This window comes from Oryza sativa, chromosome 3, assembly GCF_034140825.1.
Source record: "Oryza sativa Japonica Group chromosome 3, ASM3414082v1".
Classification (NCBI taxonomy): domain Eukaryota; kingdom Viridiplantae; phylum Streptophyta; class Magnoliopsida; order Poales; family Poaceae; genus Oryza; species Oryza sativa.
The window spans coordinates 35,829,083-35,847,705 of record NC_089037.1 but is presented as its reverse complement, the minus strand read 5'-3'; the positions used below and the strand labels follow the sequence as shown (position 1 = coordinate 35,847,705).

Here is an 18,623-nt window from a genome sequence, read left to right as displayed (position 1 = left end):
TAGCGTGGCAAATCTTCTCTTACATGACTTTTTGGTTACATTACGGACACTTTTCAAGTTATCAGGTGTGATCCTATCCTGCTCAATTGTTTCAAGTTTCAACTCAAATAAGGGAGAGAGTGAGTGGGTGTGTAGGAGATAAGGTCGAGAGAAGGGAGGGAGGGGGGTGTAGTGGCTGGGAGACATATGGTCGAGAAAAAAAAATCATCCCTTTGGCTGGTTCTACTATTTACTACACCATCTGTTTTAAAATTCTACTATTTACTACACCATCTGTTTTAAAATATAAAAATATTTGAATGAATGAGACATTTCCTATTATCCGATTTATTAAAAAACCCGGCATGGATAAGACGGCACTGAGGAACATTTTTTAAGTAGTGAGCAGCAGCAGCAGCAGGTAACTGTATACCGGCGAATTTCCTTTAAAAAAAACTGTATACCGGCGAAGGAGAGGATTGGAGGAGATGGCCAAGCCAAGCGCCGGTGCGGTGACCGGCGTCCCCATCGGCTCCGCCGCCTGGTCCACCGGCCTCTGCGACTGCTTCGACGACTGTGGCCTATGTACGTACATCTACGTCCTCGCCACCGGCCATGGCTAGCTACTAGTAGCTTGCATCCATGGTGATCGATCGATCGATCAACATGAACTGATTCATTCAATCTGTAATAACAATCTGTGCAATATTGATAGGCTGCACGACGTGCTGGTGCCCGTGCATCACGTTCGGGAGGGTGGCGGAGATCGTGGACAGGGGGTCGACGTCGTTCGGCACCGGCGGCGCGCTCTACGCGCTGCTGTGCGCGTTCACCGGGTTCCAGTGGATGTACCTGCACCTACCGCGGCAAGATGCGCGCCCAGCACGGCCTCGGCGACGCCGCCTGCGGCGACTGCTGCGTCCACTGCTGCTGCGAGTCCTGCGCGCTGTGCCAGGAGTACCGCGAGCTCGTCGCCCGCGGCTACGACCCCAAGCTCGGATGGCACCTCAACGTCGAGCGCGGCGCCGCTGCCGCCGCCGCCGCCGCCGCGGCACCGGCCGTGCAGCACATGGGCCGTTAGAAAAAGCTTCACTTCATGCACTCTCCATCCCAAAATAAGTTTATTTGTAGGTTTCTATATCTAGCGTTTAACAATTCATTTTATTTAATTTTTTTATGATTAGTATTTTTATTGTTATTAGATGATAAAATATGAATAGTACTTTACGCGTGACTTATTTTACTTTTTTTTTTCAAATAAGACGGACGGTCAAATGTTGAACATAAAAACTCACAAATAAGCTTATTTTGAGACGGAGGTAGTGAGTGTGAAGAGCTGTCCAGATAAATTATTATACTTGATATATCTAGGGACTATGCCTGTACTCCTGTAAGTTTGTAAGTATGGTGATGCATGGTCAAGTTTTGTTTGTAATTCTCTGCGCTTAATCGATTGTTTGTTGTATTAGTTTGCTGTAAATTAGTTGGCGTCCGGCCCATTGGATATAGTCTTTCTGTTTCAAATTATTTATCGTTCTATTAAATCTTACACAAACCAAAAAAAATGACAGATTATGTGGTTTCCCTAATTAAATACATATCCTTTTTTTCTAAAACATATGAGCCCATATAATAAGAGTTGTGACTACACTAATTTATATATTGCTCTTTACACTAAATTAATGCTAACGAAAAAACAATAATTTTATTGAGCATTCAACAATATATAACAATAAAATAATCTTTTATAGCACTAACGGAAGACTACTAACAAAAATCTAACAATGATGATATTTCTGATATAAAGATGCTTGTATCATAACATTTTCATAAAGTTAGGTTCGTCAATGATATCTTAGAATAGAGCGTTTGTTGATTACATTTCTTGGGTTTTCTCGTATTAATTTGTAAGCTTTGTCTATCCTCCTTCATTGACTGACACTTGCAGATCAAGCCGGATATCATGCATGTTTGTGTTTCGTTGGCAGATATCATGTTGTGTTTCGTTGGCAGGAGTGGCACACATGTTTTCTGATGGTGATAGTCAACGGAGCTAGTGTATATACTCCGTACTTCAATAATTGGAACTTTGGAAGCGTCGTCGGCTCTGAAACTTATATTACGCAGTCTTTTAGGGTGAGAACAAAGATGCATTGTTAGGTTCATTTCGCATCACGAGTTCTAATTAATAATTCATGAAGCTGTATATATTGCTGAAAATTCGGAAGGAAACACTTCATTTTTTTGACGATGTGTGGTAGACGACACAAGCAATTAAACAACACGCATCTAATCTAGTTCAGTAAGATTTAGTACGCGTATAGCCTTATCCAGGCTTATACAATAGTGCATTGTCAACTCCTGGTACTACCAACGACTTAGAATTTTTTAAATATTATATATTAAATCCGACCTATGCTTCAAATTAACGGCCTAACTACTAGCTTGGGAATATCAAGAACATTTGTATATATATTACTCGTTCGCTACACGACTTCAAAATTAATTACGATCTGCATTGCTAAAGACCCCTTAATTAATCTCGCATCGCTAATCTTGTAAATCTCCAAATTAATGTGTGTATGGTGATGGTCAAGTTAATCTGCATGATATATATGCCCCAAAATTATTAGCCGCCGTCGGTTTCGTTTGATCTGACGGTTGTAAACACCTGCAAATCAAATTTGGGCCTTCTAGTTCGCTTGGCGATGACGTCCGGCCCATTTAAGGGACTCAGCGTGTCGCTAAATGGGCTAATTGGGCTGATCGGCCAATTTGCGAATGCACTAAGGCCCTGTTGGATCAAGCTCATCGGATCAACTACCTCCTTTTTCCGTGAGTCCAATTTCTAAATTACTAATCCTTTTTTCTAAAAAAAAAGAAGCATACTCCCTCTATTATAAAATGTAGATTAGTACAATATTAGACACAACATAGTACTACCAGATAGATAACCTACTAATATAAATCTAGTGAAGCCTAGATCGGTACAAAAAACCGATATAGAATTTCCTCTGATCCTCTCCCTTATCCCACTTCTATTCGACGGCTAATTATTGTGCTCAGCCTTAATTAATTAATCGAGCGAGTCATAAGCAGTGGAGCTATATACCAATGGTATCACGAAAGACTTTGGCATGGCATGGCATGCCTTCTCTTGCATGCATGAATTTTGGGGCCCTCTCGGAAGTCTCGTTTGAACACATAATGCAAGTTAGAATAGCCTACCAGGCTTGAATCGTGATCATTTCCAGTTCGGTGGTTTCAAGTTCGAAGCACACAGTTTGCTCAACAAAAAGCCCCCTTTTTTCTGGATTTATTTATTTAACCTGTGTATCAGTATAGTAGCAGCAGCACATTATACATATGTGAATGTGATGGGCTGATTGGGCTCAATGTTTGCGAGATCTCGATCAAGATCGATCTCGTGGGGGTTGAAGACTAAATCAACGGTTCGTTTCGTAAGCAACAGCACAGAAATGTCGCGAGTTCGTAGTAAATTAACATGGGTGCTTAGCTGTGTTGTTCGCTTGCATTGCATACCAGATCAACTCGCCGCTCGCGCGCTATATAAAGCGTCCTCCCACTCCCGGCTCATGCTCATTCTCAGCACAAGCAGTAGCTAGCTAGCAACTCTGATCACATCGCCGGGGAAGAAAAGTAGGAGGAGATCGATGGCCAAGCCAAGCGCCGCTCCGGTGACCGGCGTCCCCGTCGGCTCCGCCGCCTGGTCCACCGGCCTCTGCGACTGCTTCGACGACTGCGGCCTATGTACGTTCTCGCTCTTTTTTATAAGCTTCAGCTCTTTATTTTGCTTTTTCTCCCTTCTTCTGACATAAGTTGGTCTGGCTGATTCCATTGTGGTATATTGATATGTAATCATTTTACGTGTTCACGAAAAAAACGTTCTCGCTCTCGCCGCCGGCCACCGTGCCATGGCTAGATCATATCATGAACATGATCTGTAATTTACTAATTAATTCACATTAATCTGCAGGCTGCTTGACGTGCTGGTGCCCGTGCATCACGTTCGGGAGGGTGGCGGAGATGGTGGACAGGGGCTCGACGTCGTGCGGCACCGGCGGCGCGCTGTACGGGCTGCTGTGCGCGTTCACCGGGTGCCAGTGGATCTACTCCTGCACCTACCGGGGCAAGATGCGCACTCAGTACGGGCTCGCCGAAGCCGGCTGCGCCGACTGCTGCGTCCACTTCTGCTGCGAGCCATGCGCGCTGTGCCAGGAGTACCGCGAGCTCGTCGCCCGCGGCTACGACCCCAAGCTCGGCTGGCACCTCAACGCCGACCGCGCCGCCGCCGCCGGCGCCGCTCCCGCCGTGCAGTACATGGGCCGCTAAATAGCGTACTTGGACTGTGAAATAAGAGTTGTTCAGTTAAACAAAAGTGATTTGTTCCGGTCAAAAAAAATCTCAAGATATTGGTATCTCACAGTATCAAATCGTTTCTGATTGTTGAATTTAGCTGGACAGGACGATGAGCATTGTTAGATTCATCGATCGGAAACTATTTGATACCGTGAGGTATCAGTACCATGTGATACTTTTTATTTGGACCGGAACAAATCTCTAAACGAAAAGTATCCGGAACAAATTTCTTTTAGAGTATCCAGTTAAAAATTTTAATTACCCGTGGTAAATTACGTGTGTTTTATTTGATATCTACGACTATAGTCATGGGATTAAGTTTGTAAATGCGTGTTTGGTGATGCGTGGTCTCAGCTTTTGTTTGTAATTTTCTCCAGTTTAATGGATTTCTGATTGTACTCTCCAAATTAGCCGGCCTGCCCCTTGTTTCGGGGCAAAATAATAAATGAATAATTTCGTTGAAAATTAAGCTTCTCTGGTTCAAAGTCAAAAGTATAGGTGCATTTATATTTATGAGTGTGATTATTCGTCAACGAGAGTACTATACGTATCCTACGGTCTACGGCGCCGAAGTATGAAAATGTTTAGGTGTACAAGCTAGTGGACACACGCAATATTCAAGTATAATTAATTCAACTGTCTATTTCGAACTTTTGTAATTCTTTTTTAAAAAAACACAGTGCAAATGTAACGCCCATATAATGACTGGGCCAATATATCCTAAAATTCAAAAAGTCATTCCAAACCCCTCTATCATATACCCATTAGTCGTCGTATTATGAGATTCAAGAAGTCACTGCAGACGTATCCTGTCATCGATGAGTATGTCGTCTATCACTGAAACAATAATTAACCGTAAATGTAAATACTCAGGACAAGTTGACTTGAACTTGTGTGGGTATATTCCTCCAACAGAAACCTAACCAGTTGAGTTACACTCGTATCAAGAGTGGTAAGAATATTCTAGTGGTAAAAACTACCCAATGTTTACTTTTTAATTTTTGCGGGAAAGGGTGGATATTACAATCGTTTCAGTACAAGACAGAGATTCTACACTCGTACTGCCTAAATTTGCTAACTCAAGAGTAGCTTTAGTACACATAGAATCGCATATTAATTAGAAACTAAAAATTCAGCCTTTTCAAATTCTTAGTTTACGGAGTCAAGCACAGGGTTTGCTAAAATACTAATTCTGCCTTCTAACTTTCCATTTCAATTCCTAACCCCTTTGCAACAAACAGACGCAATATGTATAGCATATGACAATATGAACACGTATTACGGTTGAATGTGTGTACTCTAGCCACATGCTGTGTTTGTATATCCTCCTTATTGACTGATAACACGCAGTTCAAGCCGGATATCATGTTGTGTTTCGTTGGCACACATGTTACAAACTTACAATGGTGATGGTCAACACGGAGCTAGTTCATACTCCGTATATACTTCAATAATTGGAACTGTTGGCCCTGAAGTTTATATATATTTTTGGGAGAATAGCCACTATGATCCCTGAAGTTTCGCTCCGAGATCGTTTTAGTCCCTGACCTTTCAAATTGTCCAAGCAAGCCATTAAACTTTATCATGTGGACATATATAGTCATTGGCCCATCGAAAATTGTCACGTGAACATGCCATGTCATCTTCCAATGCAAATATATGATGAAATACCCAATTTGCCCTTGCACATATCGTCATAGGGAAAAAAGAGAAAGAAAACGAGAAAAATACAAAATATAAGTAGGTGATCTTGCATATTAAATATCCGTTAGAGTTTTAACATTAAAATGCAACTACTTACATGAAATTTATTTGGCATGGTAATTATATATTTAGTGGTTATAGCTAATTTAATTTTGTATTAGCATAATCCAGTGAAAAAAGTTTGCCATATATCCATAGTCACATTGAACAAAGTTTGTAAACTCATTTCATTGTTTTTCTATGGTATATAGAAGGGCAAATTGGACATTTCACCACATATTATGCATGAGAGCATAACATGGTATGCTAACGTGGCGATTTAAGTTGGCCCAAGGACTATATTAGCCCACTTGACAAATTATAAGGACTCGTTTGGACAATATAAAAAGTTAGGGACCAAATTGATCCCCGAGCAAAACTTTAAGGATGATGTTGGCTATTCTCCCTATATTTTACTACATATATAACCCCGTTTTATAGGGTGAAAATTATATGCATTATTGTTAATTCATTAGGTTCATTTCGCATCCATCACGAGTTCTATAATTTATGAAGCTGCATATGTATTGCTGAAAATTCGGAGGGAATACTTCATATATCTTCTGACAATGTAGAATGTTTGGTAGATGACACAGGCAAATAGACAAATGCCCAACTGAATTAATCTCGTTAGGTAAGATTTAGTGCGCGTATACACACATTATACAAGCAGTGCGATGCCAACTACTGATACTATCAACGACGACGACTTATCAACAATCGTTTGTAATATATACTCGTTCTGCACGACTGCCAAATTACGACCTGAGTTGCTAATGATCCCTAATTAACCTCGCATTGCTAATCTTGTAAACCTGCAAATTAATGTGTGTATGATGATGGTCATGTTAATTTGTCCGATGTATATGCCCCCAACAAATTATTAATTAGCCGACGGCCAGCCCAATGTTAATTTTGGATTAAAATTATGAAGCTATATACTCAAATCTTAGTAAAACATAATCAAATCGTAGTACTGTCCGTTCAAAAAAAAATCGTAGTACTGTGTATCGTAGACATTCTTTAACAGTACACAGCTTTTGAGTCGGTTTTCGTTTAACAGTACACAGATTTTGAGTCGGTTTCGTTTTGATCTGACGGCTGTAAACACCAGCCATACCCCATACTGCACGTCTGCACCCACTCACCCTTAGAATTTTTTTTATTTTTAATTTTTTTTATTAAAAGTTTTACAAAAATAATTTTTTATTTTGAAAATTGACAGAAGTGGTCGCCTACCGCCCTCTGGGAGGGCGATTTTTAAAAATCGCCATCCCAGAGGGCGGTGAAAGTGACGTGGCAGACGGCCGTTCGCTCTCGGGCGACGGCCGTCAACGAAATTTGCAGGCGGCCCCCTTGCCGCCCTCTGCTAGGGCGATTTTGTACTGTGCGGGGGGCCGCCTGCAAATGGGCGGCGGGGGGCCTGGAATTTTGCAGGCGGCCCCCTTGCCGCCCTGGGGGAGGGCGAATTTATACTGTGCTTTATATTTTTGTATAAATATCAATAGTTATCAAATCTTTTTATATTGAAAACTATACAAGATTAAAATCTCCAAGACTGGTAAAATACAATTTTATTATTTTTTAGGGCCTATTTGGAATGTTACCGTACAAATATTTTGTTAGTGCCAAAATATAAGCAAGTTTTGGCACTACCAAATATTTGGTAAGGTAAAATTGCATTTGATCATATTTGGTTTGCTGCCAAAATGTAAAATTGTAGTGAAGAATGTTCTACATAATCTCAAATCTAGATTACGTATTACCAATGAATAGGCTTCAATCGAAATCAAACACAAGTACTATTCAAATTACCAAAATATTGGTAGGGCATGTTTTTGGTAGCAATCCAAATAGGCCCTTAGTCTTACGCATACAAAAAATCACCACCATAATTAAACATTGTAATGATAAGATAGATAAGAAGTGCCATCGATACACGGTACAAATTTGTCGATCCCGACGAATCAAGCATGCGGTAACCTATCGGCACCTTCTAGGTCGGTCAGAATGCATTGCATTCCCGTGGTCCTTCAATCGTTGATACTCTACTTGTGTTTCTGACTCTGTTATCTTCTGGCCATGATATGATGGAGTGACATTGTCGATCCATCGAGTAAATCCACCCATCCTTGGATTGCCCTGTAAAAATAGTAATGTTATTCAGTTTGGGTAGTAATTTTGTGCAAATCATAGCGGATTTTGTAAATGATTAGACATACAACGAAATCGTTGTCTACATTGGGGCAGACAAAATATCTCCTTCGAAATGTTTGTTCAGCAAAGGATGTAGCCACCTGCCAGCGATCTCTGCACCCACACTTTGGACGCTCGGACCATTTAGGTAACCCTAATGGATTGTTCCTCCAGTCTAAGCTTGCAATTTCCACCCGACGTTCGTACTCCATCCAAGCATGAATGAACTGTATGGTCGGTTCAGGTTGCGTTATCGGCCCGCCACTTGAAGTAACTCTGACTGTGTCAATCCATTGTACGAATTGACATTTCCTTACATCCTCCTATGTACATCCATTTTGGGATAGTTAAGTTAATGATAGTACTGAGGAGTGATGAAAAGAATAGTTGTAATTACCACGAAATCATCGTCGACAATGTTTGGACACACGAAACACCTTTGTCCTCGAGTTCGGTGCCTTACGGACCTTATGACCTGACAACGGTCACCACAACGACACTCCGGACGCTCACGCCACGTGGGGAGTCTTAGGGGATTTACGTGCCATTCTAAAGCCTCAGCAGCAATTCGACGTTCATGCTCATCCTTCCACCTTAGGTAGTCCGATCTTGTTTCACTACGTGGGTAAGCACGGGTTCCGTCGTTTTGTGGGTTCTCCATGTCTACCCACTCGATGAAGTTGCACATTGGACGATATGTCTGCGTAAGATGTTACAATTATGTACGAAGAAGTTAGTTTTTTTATCCATTTGAACTTCGAATAGATGAAGCATACCTGATCAAAGTTCGCGCATTGGAAGAATCTCCTGCCCCGAGTTTGTATCATGAGGGAAGACTTGAGTATGCATCCATCCCCACAATCGCACAAAGGACGGTCACACCATGGTGGAAACCAACCAGCAAAAGGATCGCTTCGCCAGTTGAGACGCTCAAGGAATGGCGCTTCCATTTTCGTGTGTTGTGTGCTAGTGGGAAAGAAGATATGAAGAGGTTGCCTTCAGATTGTCAATTATATAGCGTCATTTTCACTGCAATATATGTGAACTCAATGAGATACATTATTCATTAGATGTGACAAGACGATCACGCGTGGGCGTGATTCACTTTATGTCAACAGGCAGCGCCGAAAGTTGATAGTGACAACTCGAGCTGCCGCTTTTCATGTGTGCTGTTGTGGACTGTGCATAGAACAGGTCGACAATGCACAAAAGCATTGATGCAAGCACCCAATGAGAAAAAGGCTCTTTGCAGCACACTCTTTGTTCGATCATCAACCGATGTAAATGTATGTAGGTCATAGTAAGTATTATTATTCCTCTGGGCAATGGTGGCTAACAAACGAGGCAAATTATCATAAGAAGCTTCAAATGTGCCATACATCATCTCAATAATCTTTTGTTTGGCTCTCTAGGCCTTTGCATAGCTTATGGTGTACTTGAATTTGTTCTCGATGTGCCTAATAATTGATTTTGGTTTAAAGCCAATGTTACCAACAACACTGCTGTACATCTCACTTGCCACAAAAGCTGAAGTGATGTTTCGGTGATACTTCTCCACCCCTTGTAAGTAGCACTTGTGCTCGGTCACAATGCTAACTTTCCAATAATCATTCCATTTACCCTTATATGCATGGACACGCCACGGACAATCTTCCTTCATGCACCTCACTTCATACACATAATTTGTTGACTTGACCACCCTAAACTCTCTCTGCAAGGAAACTGCCCAATGCTTCACCGCCTCCTTCATCTCATCCTTATGAGCATACCTTGCACCGTCAATTACCTCGTTCTCCTTATACTCCCAGGGTACATGATCACCCTCTGATATAACAAGTCCAGAGAAGTCCTCATTTGCCCAATCAGTGGCCATTACATCACCTTCCTCATCGGATGATGCGTCGTCGTCCGCTTCCTCATTATCCGAATCTTCCCTCTCCATTTCATCAACAATTATACCGACTCTCTCCCCCTCATCCGCCATGCCCATGGCCTGCTCCTCCCTTGGTTGATTTTCCTCATTTTGCATCGATGGTCCAACAACATCCCCTGCATTGATAGGACCCTCTACATCTTCGGTTTGCATTGAAACATTTATATCTTTCTCTTGTACCGACACAAATATAACGAGGGGCCATGACCGTTCAAAAGCCATTTCCACATACCGTCTCCAAGCAGCAGTGTTGTCCATCGGCATTAGTTCCCAAAAATAACCTTCTGTTGCACGACTCACTACAACTGATACTGACATTGTGTAGACTTCTTGGTCTATTCTAAATCCTCTCAACAACCAACTATAAATTGACTGAAATGTTCTCTCCGCAGGCCTATCGATGCCCTTAGATGTCATTACAAAATCTGACAGATCAACACCATCTGGACCAAATCTAATATTTCCTTCACCGTGAACTATCTGAAATGTGACCTTATTTGACATTGTGCCTGATGAAAACAATAACTGCGTTAACCTCGCATTTCTGTACTACACCCTAAGTTACATTCTCTACAATATTGTTCTCCAAAATTCTAAAAGTAGGTTACATTCTCCAGATCAAACTAAACTACATCTTACAATTAACACTACTGTCTATGTCTCAATTCATACTATTATATTCTATGCTCTGGATCTACACATATGTGCTGTGTGCTACAGATATGCTAAAATATATGGAACTAAAACTAAAACGCAACATATATACTCAAATATAACATATTAGTACAAATGCAAAAGATGTATGGGAGCAAACCTGTGATGAAGTGAGCGAAGCAGCAGGGCTTCGCCGCTCCCCTTCTGCTGCCCTCCCCTCTCTCTCTTTCGTTTTTTTTGGATTTTTAGTGAATATAATGAAATTTCAGAGAGGGGGGACTGGGCTTTATAGGGGGGAGGCAAAAATCGCCCTCCCCCAGGGCGGCAAGGGGGCCGCCTGCAAAATTCCATGCCCCCTCGCCGCCCATTTGCAGGCGGCCCCCCGCACAGTACAAAATCGCCCTAGCGGAGGGCGGCAAGGGGGCCGCCTGCAAATTTCGTTGACGGCCGTCGCCCGAGAGCGAACGGCCGTCTGCCACGTCATTTTCGCCGCCCTCTGGGATGGCGATTTTTAAAAATCGCCCTCCCAGAGGGCGGTAGGCGACCACTTCCGTCAATTTTTAAAATGGAAAATTATTTTTGTAAAACTTTTAATAAAAAAAATTAAAAATAAAAAAATTCCTCACCCTTACCGCACGACAAAATTGGGTGGGCCCTTCTGGTTCGCTTAGCGATGAGCATGCGGCCCATATTTTATCTTTAGCTGCTCTCCTGATGGACCATCCGGCCCAAGGAGGGCATGTCGCCAGATGGGCTATCTGGGCTCTCGGCCCAATATCCGGATACACTGGAGTCCTGTCCGGTTATCTCATTGGATGAGCTACTTGTAGTGAGCAACATTTTGCTCCCTTGTACTTTTTTTTAAAAAAATATTATATCGAAGTTTAATACATAATTAATTACTGCTAATTATGTATCACATTTTGCACGCCACCTGAAGCGAACGGGGCCTAAAACTCTCATTACTACTCGTAGTAATATTCAGTTCCAAAACAATATGCCCAAGTCCCAAATAGAATTTCCTCTCCCTTGCTCCATTTCTTCTCAACAATTAATTATTGTGCTTAACTAATCGAGTGAGTCATAAGCAGTGAAGCTACTATACCAATATATAACGAAAGGCTTTCGCATGGCAAGTATTCTCTTGCATGAATTTTGACCTGCAGTACAGACCCTCGGAAGTCTTGTTTGTACAGTACTTACAAGTTAGAGTTTGTTCAGATTAGTGCCAAAATAAATATTACCAAAACTTGGCAATATACCAAAATTTTAACAAATTGATAACATTGTCAAAATTTTGATAGGATTGGCTTTAAAATGTTGCCAAAATTCCATATACATTGCCAATATTTAATAACAAACTAAATGTAGCCACATAATTATCAATTTTAACAAATAATGATATTATGGTTGAAAACGTCATCAGTCTGAGTATGCCCTTATAATGGCCTATCAGATCAGGCGTGATCCTGCCTATGTTTGGCTGTTTCAAGCACACAGTTTTCTCAACAAAGCCCTTTCAGTAGCAGTAGCACATATGTAATGAGCTGATTGGGCTCATGTTTTCGAGCTCAAGATCGATCTCGTGGGGTAGGTTTCTAAGACCAAATCAACGGATCATTTTTCAGGCAACGACAGCACAGAAATGTCATGAGTTCCTAGAATCCTAGTACATTTGTGCCTAGCTTAGCTGTTGCCAGCAATCAATGCACAAATATGTTACTAATGGTACTATCTTAACCTAACTCTGGTACTAATTAAGTTAGTAACTAGCTAGTTATAATGTTCTAATGTTGTAGTACCGATCCAAGAAGTAGGTAAGTGTAAACAAGCCGAACAGAACCTGTCTCTTTTACTCATTTTCCTGACAACTTGCAACTGATATATTGATCTTGATCGATTGACATTTTCCTCGTTGAAAGAAATTCTTAATCATTTGAGATTAAAAAAATATTAGGAGACACCATTTAATAAAAAAATAGAGTATGAAAAGATTGGTCAGGAAATAGCCATTGGGAAGGAGTCGAAATTCCGGCGGCCGGTTGGCTAATTAACTGACCGGAACTTCAATATACGCGAAAAAGAAGTGAACGTACATAGTTATTGTGAAATCCCCCAAGCTCCCAACTGTCAAGCACATAGTTGGTATGCCACACGCTAATTAAGATGATAATCAAAATAAACATGGTTTCTAAGGCATGAATATATAATAGTTGGTACTACTTACTACATCCATAAAAAAAAAACCCAAACACGAATATAGACATTGATTTGTTGTATTAGGATATGTCCCATCCTATATTATTATTATATTATTATTATGTTAGTTTTTTTTGTTTTTTTAACGGAGGAGGAAGTACTACTGCCACTGCCAGCGACATTGTATGACTCGTGAGACCTGATCTAGGTCATGTCCGAGGTATTCACTGCCTCATTGACTAGTGTTGCCGGTCGGTTCTGGTGGAGTCAACTAAGTTAATTGGGTCAACCAAACGCTAGTTAGATCGGGCTAATATATATAATTAAAAATCATCGTTTTAAAGTTTCAGTAAACATGCATGCATACCGATCGTGCTACTGCTATATAAGAGCCACGCTCCTAGCTAAGCTCATGCTCATCGCTCCTAGCTAGCAAGCCTGCCGATCACAACAGCAGCAGCTGGTCAGTGGTCGCACTAGCGAAGGAGAGGATCGGAGGAGATGGCGAGGCCGCAACACAATGACTGGTCATCCGGACTCTTCGCCTGCTTCAATGACTGCGAAGTTTGTGCGTATATATTACTTCCATATTGTCGATCAGTACTATACTACTTGCGATGATTCTATCGATCGTCCTTCACCAGATTATATATATTGCATTTATTGTATAGACCATCTATTAATTCTAAGCTAATTTAAGCTTATTTCCCGGAATATATATATTGATTGAGTAATTTTACCATATAACATTTGGTACCATATTAGATCATTCCTTAATATTCACGTCTTTATGTGACACAAACTAATTATATATATGCAGGTTGCTTGACGACGGTGTGCCCGTGCATCACGTTCGGGCGGAGCGCGGAGATCGTGTCGAGGGGGGAGAGGACGTGCTGCGCGGCGGGCGTGATGTGCGTGCTGCTCGGCTTCTTCGCCCACTGCCACTGCCTCTACTCCTGCTGCTACCGCGGCAAGATGCGCGACAGCTTCCACCTCCCCGAGGACCCATGCTGCGACTGCTGCGTCCACGCCCTCTGCCTGCAGTGCGCGCTGTGCCAGGAGTACAGGCACCTCAAGAGCCTCGGCTACAAACCCTCGCTTGGCTGGCTCGGAAACAACCAGCACGTCCCGCCCAAGCACAACCCGCCGATGCGACGCTAATAGTACGGGTGGTCTACTTAAGATGAGTGCCTCGTCGAGTCTGTTCTTCAGCCCATTTCTTATATATCTGTTGTATTTGCTTCAAATTAGCTGCCGGCCGGCCACATATGTTTAATAAACTTGGTTTTGAATGACTGTTTTGAAGTAAGTGAACTTAAAATATGCCGGCCCCATCGACTTCCTGAGCTCCTGCCTCCTGATGAGCTCCCGTCCTCGCCGTCGCCTTCCTGAGCCCTCGCCGCGGTCGCCAAATTGGGCTTCTAGTCTCCGCTCTATTCGTATATACACATGTATATACTTTGTATTGGGTACAATACAAAGTTTATATGTATGAATTCTAAGTATATGCATACGTATACAAATTTTATACACATGGCTGAATATGAGGGACTAAGTACAAACTTTATATGCATGTGTGTAAAAGAGAAAAAGCCCAATTCGGTCTGAATGGATGAATTAGGCCGGCCTGTTAAATACTCCCTCTGTTACATATCTATTATTATATTATTAAAGGAATAGAAAAGGAGCCTCCACGTTCGCTCTCATGGCCTAGAAACTCTCACATTAATCGGAGAAAAAGAAAAGGTAGAGTCCATATAGAAATACAATTTAGAAATAGCTGAAATTCGGAATTAAAAAATAAGGAATATTAGAAGAGGAGACTAGAGTCCATATAGAAATACAATTTAGAAATAGTTGAAATTTGAAACTAAAAATAAGGAATATTAGAAGAGGAGACTAGAGTCCATATAGAAATACAATTAGAAAATAACTAAAATTCGGAATTAAAAATAAGGAATATTAGAAGTAGAGTATAGAGTCCATATAGAAATACGAATAGGAAATAATAGAAATTCGGAATTAAAAATAAGAAATATTAGAAGTAGAGCATAGAGTCCATATAGAAATACAATTAAGAAAAAAAAGAAATTCAGAGTTAAAAAATAAGGAATATTAGAAGTAGAGTATAGAGTCCATATAGGAATTTAAAATTAACTAAAATTCAGAATAAACATAATAAAATTAAAAGTAGAGTTTTGAGTCTGTATAAAAATACAATTTACAAATAACTAAAATTCAAAATTAAGAAAAACATGGGAAGAAGAGTTTAAAGTCAATATAGGAATATAATTTAGAAGTAACTGAAATTCAAAATTAAAGAATATTGAGAGATGAGTTTAGAGTCCACATATAAATATAATTAGAAATAATAAAAAATCAAAAATAAAAAATAAATAATATTGAAAGAAGAGCCTAGAGTCTATATAGAAATACAATTTACAAAAAATTCGGAATTAAAAAAATATATTAAAAGACGAGTCTAGAGTACATATAGGAATATATATAATTTACAAATAACTAAAATTTGATATTAAAAATAATTAATAACTAACACGTATATAAAATACAATATGAATATTACACATTTGTAGTTTCGTATAGTTATTGCAAAATTTAAAATTATAATGTCATTTTAATATATTTGAATAATATAATGAGAAAACATATATGCTATTATATAAGAGAAAATATAATGATGCTAGCCGCGCAATCTGCGTGGGCCACCATGCTAGTTATAAGTCATTTAACTTTTTTCCTAATTAAAATTTGTTAAGTTTGATCAAATCTATAGAAAAATTTAGGAACATCTAAAATATCAATTTAGTTTCATTAAATCTAGCATTGAATATATTTTTATAATATATTTTTTTGTTAAAAATACTAGTACTATATTTTTCTATAAACTTAGAAAAAAAAAGTCAAACGACTTATAGTATGAAACGGAGGGAGTAATAAAGACCACAGGAAAATTACAAAAAAAAGAAAGTCTGAAAACGTGTGGCCAAATTTGGTAATGGGCCGGATTGATCGTGTGTGGTTGGGCCGAAAAAGGATATATCAAAAATAGCAAATGGCCGAAAACGGAAAGTCATTTGCTTCTTAGGTCGAATACGTTCTCTTTTCCTTTTTTTTTAAGAAAAAAATGCATGTGCGTTACAACGGGTGAAGACTATTTTAATCGTATTGTTGTTAATTTTTTTTCTAAAAAGTATATATGGGATTTTTATTTTGATAGTATTGATATCTAATCCAGAAACCTCATTGGGATGATGATCATATCTTGCACGTTGCTTTCTTACGGTCTGGTGAGAATTGTAAAGCAATTAGAAGTCCGACTTTAGTTCTAAATTAGCATGCGAGATTTTTAAAAGGGTTTCTTATACGACTTCTTATGTACTTTTAAAAATGAACGAACTTAAAAACAAACTCAAATACGGACGACATATTAAAGCATCGGAAACATGTTCAGTTTTTATTTTTATTTATTTTTATTTTATAAACATACGTATGACATACTGTATTCGATATGCATCTAAATACTCTTGAATTGAACTGGATATGCATCTAAATACTCTTTAATTGCACTGGATCTGCCGTTATCGACAAACACACTACTTCTCCCGGATGCCAATGAAACAGCTGCCACCATTTGCCTAGTCAATAATAATCCGTGCAACGGACAGGATGGTGACTAATCAATGTAATCTTGATGCATATATCATGTCATATCATATCGTCTAAAAGGCGATATGCCTAAACGTCGTCCTCTGCATGTCAAAATCGTAACAGGGACGACTACAGAGGACGAGGTTTAGGCCCCGTCCCATGGAATTTCCTTCGTCTTCTCCTCAATGACTAATTGGTTTAACCGAACCAGATATGTCCAGATCACACCGGGGCCAATGCAACTTGTCGCGTGCTATATATGAGCATCGTCCCGCCCGCTAGCTAGCTTGTGCTCAGTTTCCCAGCGCAAACAACAAGTCGATCACAAGAACTTGCAGCTAGCAGGGGCAACCGAATTAAGGAGGAGATGCAGCCAGACAAGCCAACGGCCGGGCCAGCGCCCGGCGTCCCCGTCGGCTCCGCTCCCTGGTCGTCTGGCCTCTGCGACTGCTTCGACGACTACGGCCTATGTACGTACGTTCTCGCCGCCGCGGCGCGCGCCTCCGGCCACACCATACCATGGCAAGCATGCATAGGCCGGGACGAAAGATCCCAGCCCCTGAAAGGCCCTGTTAGAAGGTGAATCAGAACTAAATATGATATTTAGAACTAAAGATCATTTATTTCTGTTGGAGTTATAAACCGGGAAAAAAAACATTTTCAGTGTTGGGACTATTGTGGTTTTCGGTCGACCAAGCAGTAAAGATCAGTTCTCAAGTAGTGTATGGATTACAGAGAATTAATCAATTAATCCTAAACAAACATGTATTTTGATCTGCAGGTTGCATGACATGGTGGTGTCCGTGCATCACGTTCGGGAGGGTGGCGGAGATCGTGGACAGGGGGTCGACGTCGTGCGGCCACAGCGGCGCGCTCTACGTGTTTCTGGCCGTGATCACCGGGTTCCAGTGGATGTACCTGCACCTACCGCGGCAAGATGCGCGCCCAGTACGGCCTCTCCGGCGAGCCCTGCGGCGACTGCTGCATCCACTGCTGGTGCGAGCCATGCGCGCTCATCCAGGAGTACAGGGAGCTCGCCGCGCGCGGCTACGACCCCAAGCTTGGGTGGCACCTCAACATGGAGCGCCGCGCCGCCGCCGCCGCCGCGCCCGCCGTGCAACACATGGGACGCTAGCTAGCTTCGAATCGTCGATCGATCACCTCTCGTATTCGGCCGGCCTTGTGAAGAACTATGTACTGAGCAGTTTTTATGTGATTAGAACAATTCTACGGTCCTTGAGAAGGTATCATAAGGTACCAAATTTTACATTAAATTTTTGGTACCTCCTAGTATTTAGATACCAAGAGATATCAAATCTACGATAGAAAAAAATGATACCTCATGATACCTTCTCAAGAACTATAAAATTACTCATGTGATTATATGCATGCATGGTGCATATTATGTGTGTACACGCATGCTTATATGTGGTAGTAGAACCGTAAAGGAGATCGCGCGAGGGTGTGTACAGTTGATTGTTTTGATGTTTTTCTTACAAAATATATATTGCCGGCCGGCCCATATATTTCCAATAAGAAGGAATACTCCAGAAATTCGACAGTGTGTGCTGAAATGCGCTGACACGCCAACCCTTTAATCATGCGCCGTTGAACGGTCATTCCATGCCACAGACCGGAATTTCTACTCTTTTGTTAAGTTGCAGGAAAAAAAATTAAAGCTAGGTTACTATACATGATAATCAAAATAACCGTACGGTTTTTTTAAACTCTGACTGTCTCACGACGGACCGGACCACCTTTTCGTATTTTCTGTGCATCTGTGAAACTCCGCCTGTTGGCCTGTGGATCACAGACACAAGTGGTTAATTTGGCAGGATGCTAGTCTAATCTAGCAACACGATTGTAG

The 18,623-nt window shown here is 40.9% G+C and overlaps 2 protein-coding genes and 2 pseudogenes across 2 annotated transcripts; all 4 read left to right on the top strand.

The window, feature by feature from the left end:
• The first annotated feature begins 408 nt into the window (after positions 1-408).
• LOC9270047 (cell number regulator 10-like) lies at positions 409-1,506 on the top strand (annotated as a pseudogene).
• A 2,056-nt stretch (positions 1,507-3,562) lies between these two features.
• On the top strand, positions 3,563-4,831 carry LOC4334660 (cell number regulator 10). Its single transcript, XM_015773751.3, has 2 exons — positions 3,563-3,750; positions 3,977-4,831. The coding sequence occupies exons 1-2, from the start codon at positions 3,654-3,656 to the stop codon at positions 4,330-4,332; spliced, it is 453 nt and encodes a 150-aa protein (XP_015629237.1). The 5' UTR covers positions 3,563-3,653; the 3' UTR covers positions 4,333-4,831.
• Positions 4,832-13,585: 8,754 nt separating this feature from the next.
• Positions 13,586-14,248, top strand: LOC107275571 (cell number regulator 10). Its single transcript, XM_015774186.3, has 2 exons — positions 13,586-13,652; positions 13,905-14,248. The coding sequence occupies exons 1-2, from the start codon at positions 13,586-13,588 to the stop codon at positions 14,246-14,248; spliced, it is 411 nt and encodes a 136-aa protein (XP_015629672.1).
• Positions 14,249-17,123: 2,875 nt separating this feature from the next.
• On the top strand, positions 17,124-17,891 carry LOC9271206 (cell number regulator 10-like; annotated as a pseudogene).
• The last annotated feature ends 732 nt before the right edge of the window (positions 17,892-18,623 follow it).

Excerpts from the sequence above, each read along its gene's own strand:
- LOC4334660 (XM_015773751.3), top strand. The coding sequence starts at position 3,654 with ATGGCCAAGCCAAGCGCCGCTCCGGTGACCGGCGTCCCCGTCGGCTCC. Across the intron at positions 3,751-3,976 it reads CTTCGACGACTGCGGCCTAT|GCTGCTTGACGTGCTGGTGC; the intron begins GTACGTTCTCGC and ends ATTAATCTGCAG.
- LOC107275571 (XM_015774186.3), top strand. The coding sequence starts at position 13,586 with ATGGCGAGGCCGCAACACAATGACTGGTCATCCGGACTCTTCGCCTGC. Across the intron at positions 13,653-13,904 it reads CTTCAATGACTGCGAAGTTT|GTTGCTTGACGACGGTGTGC; the intron begins GTGCGTATATAT and ends ATATATATGCAG.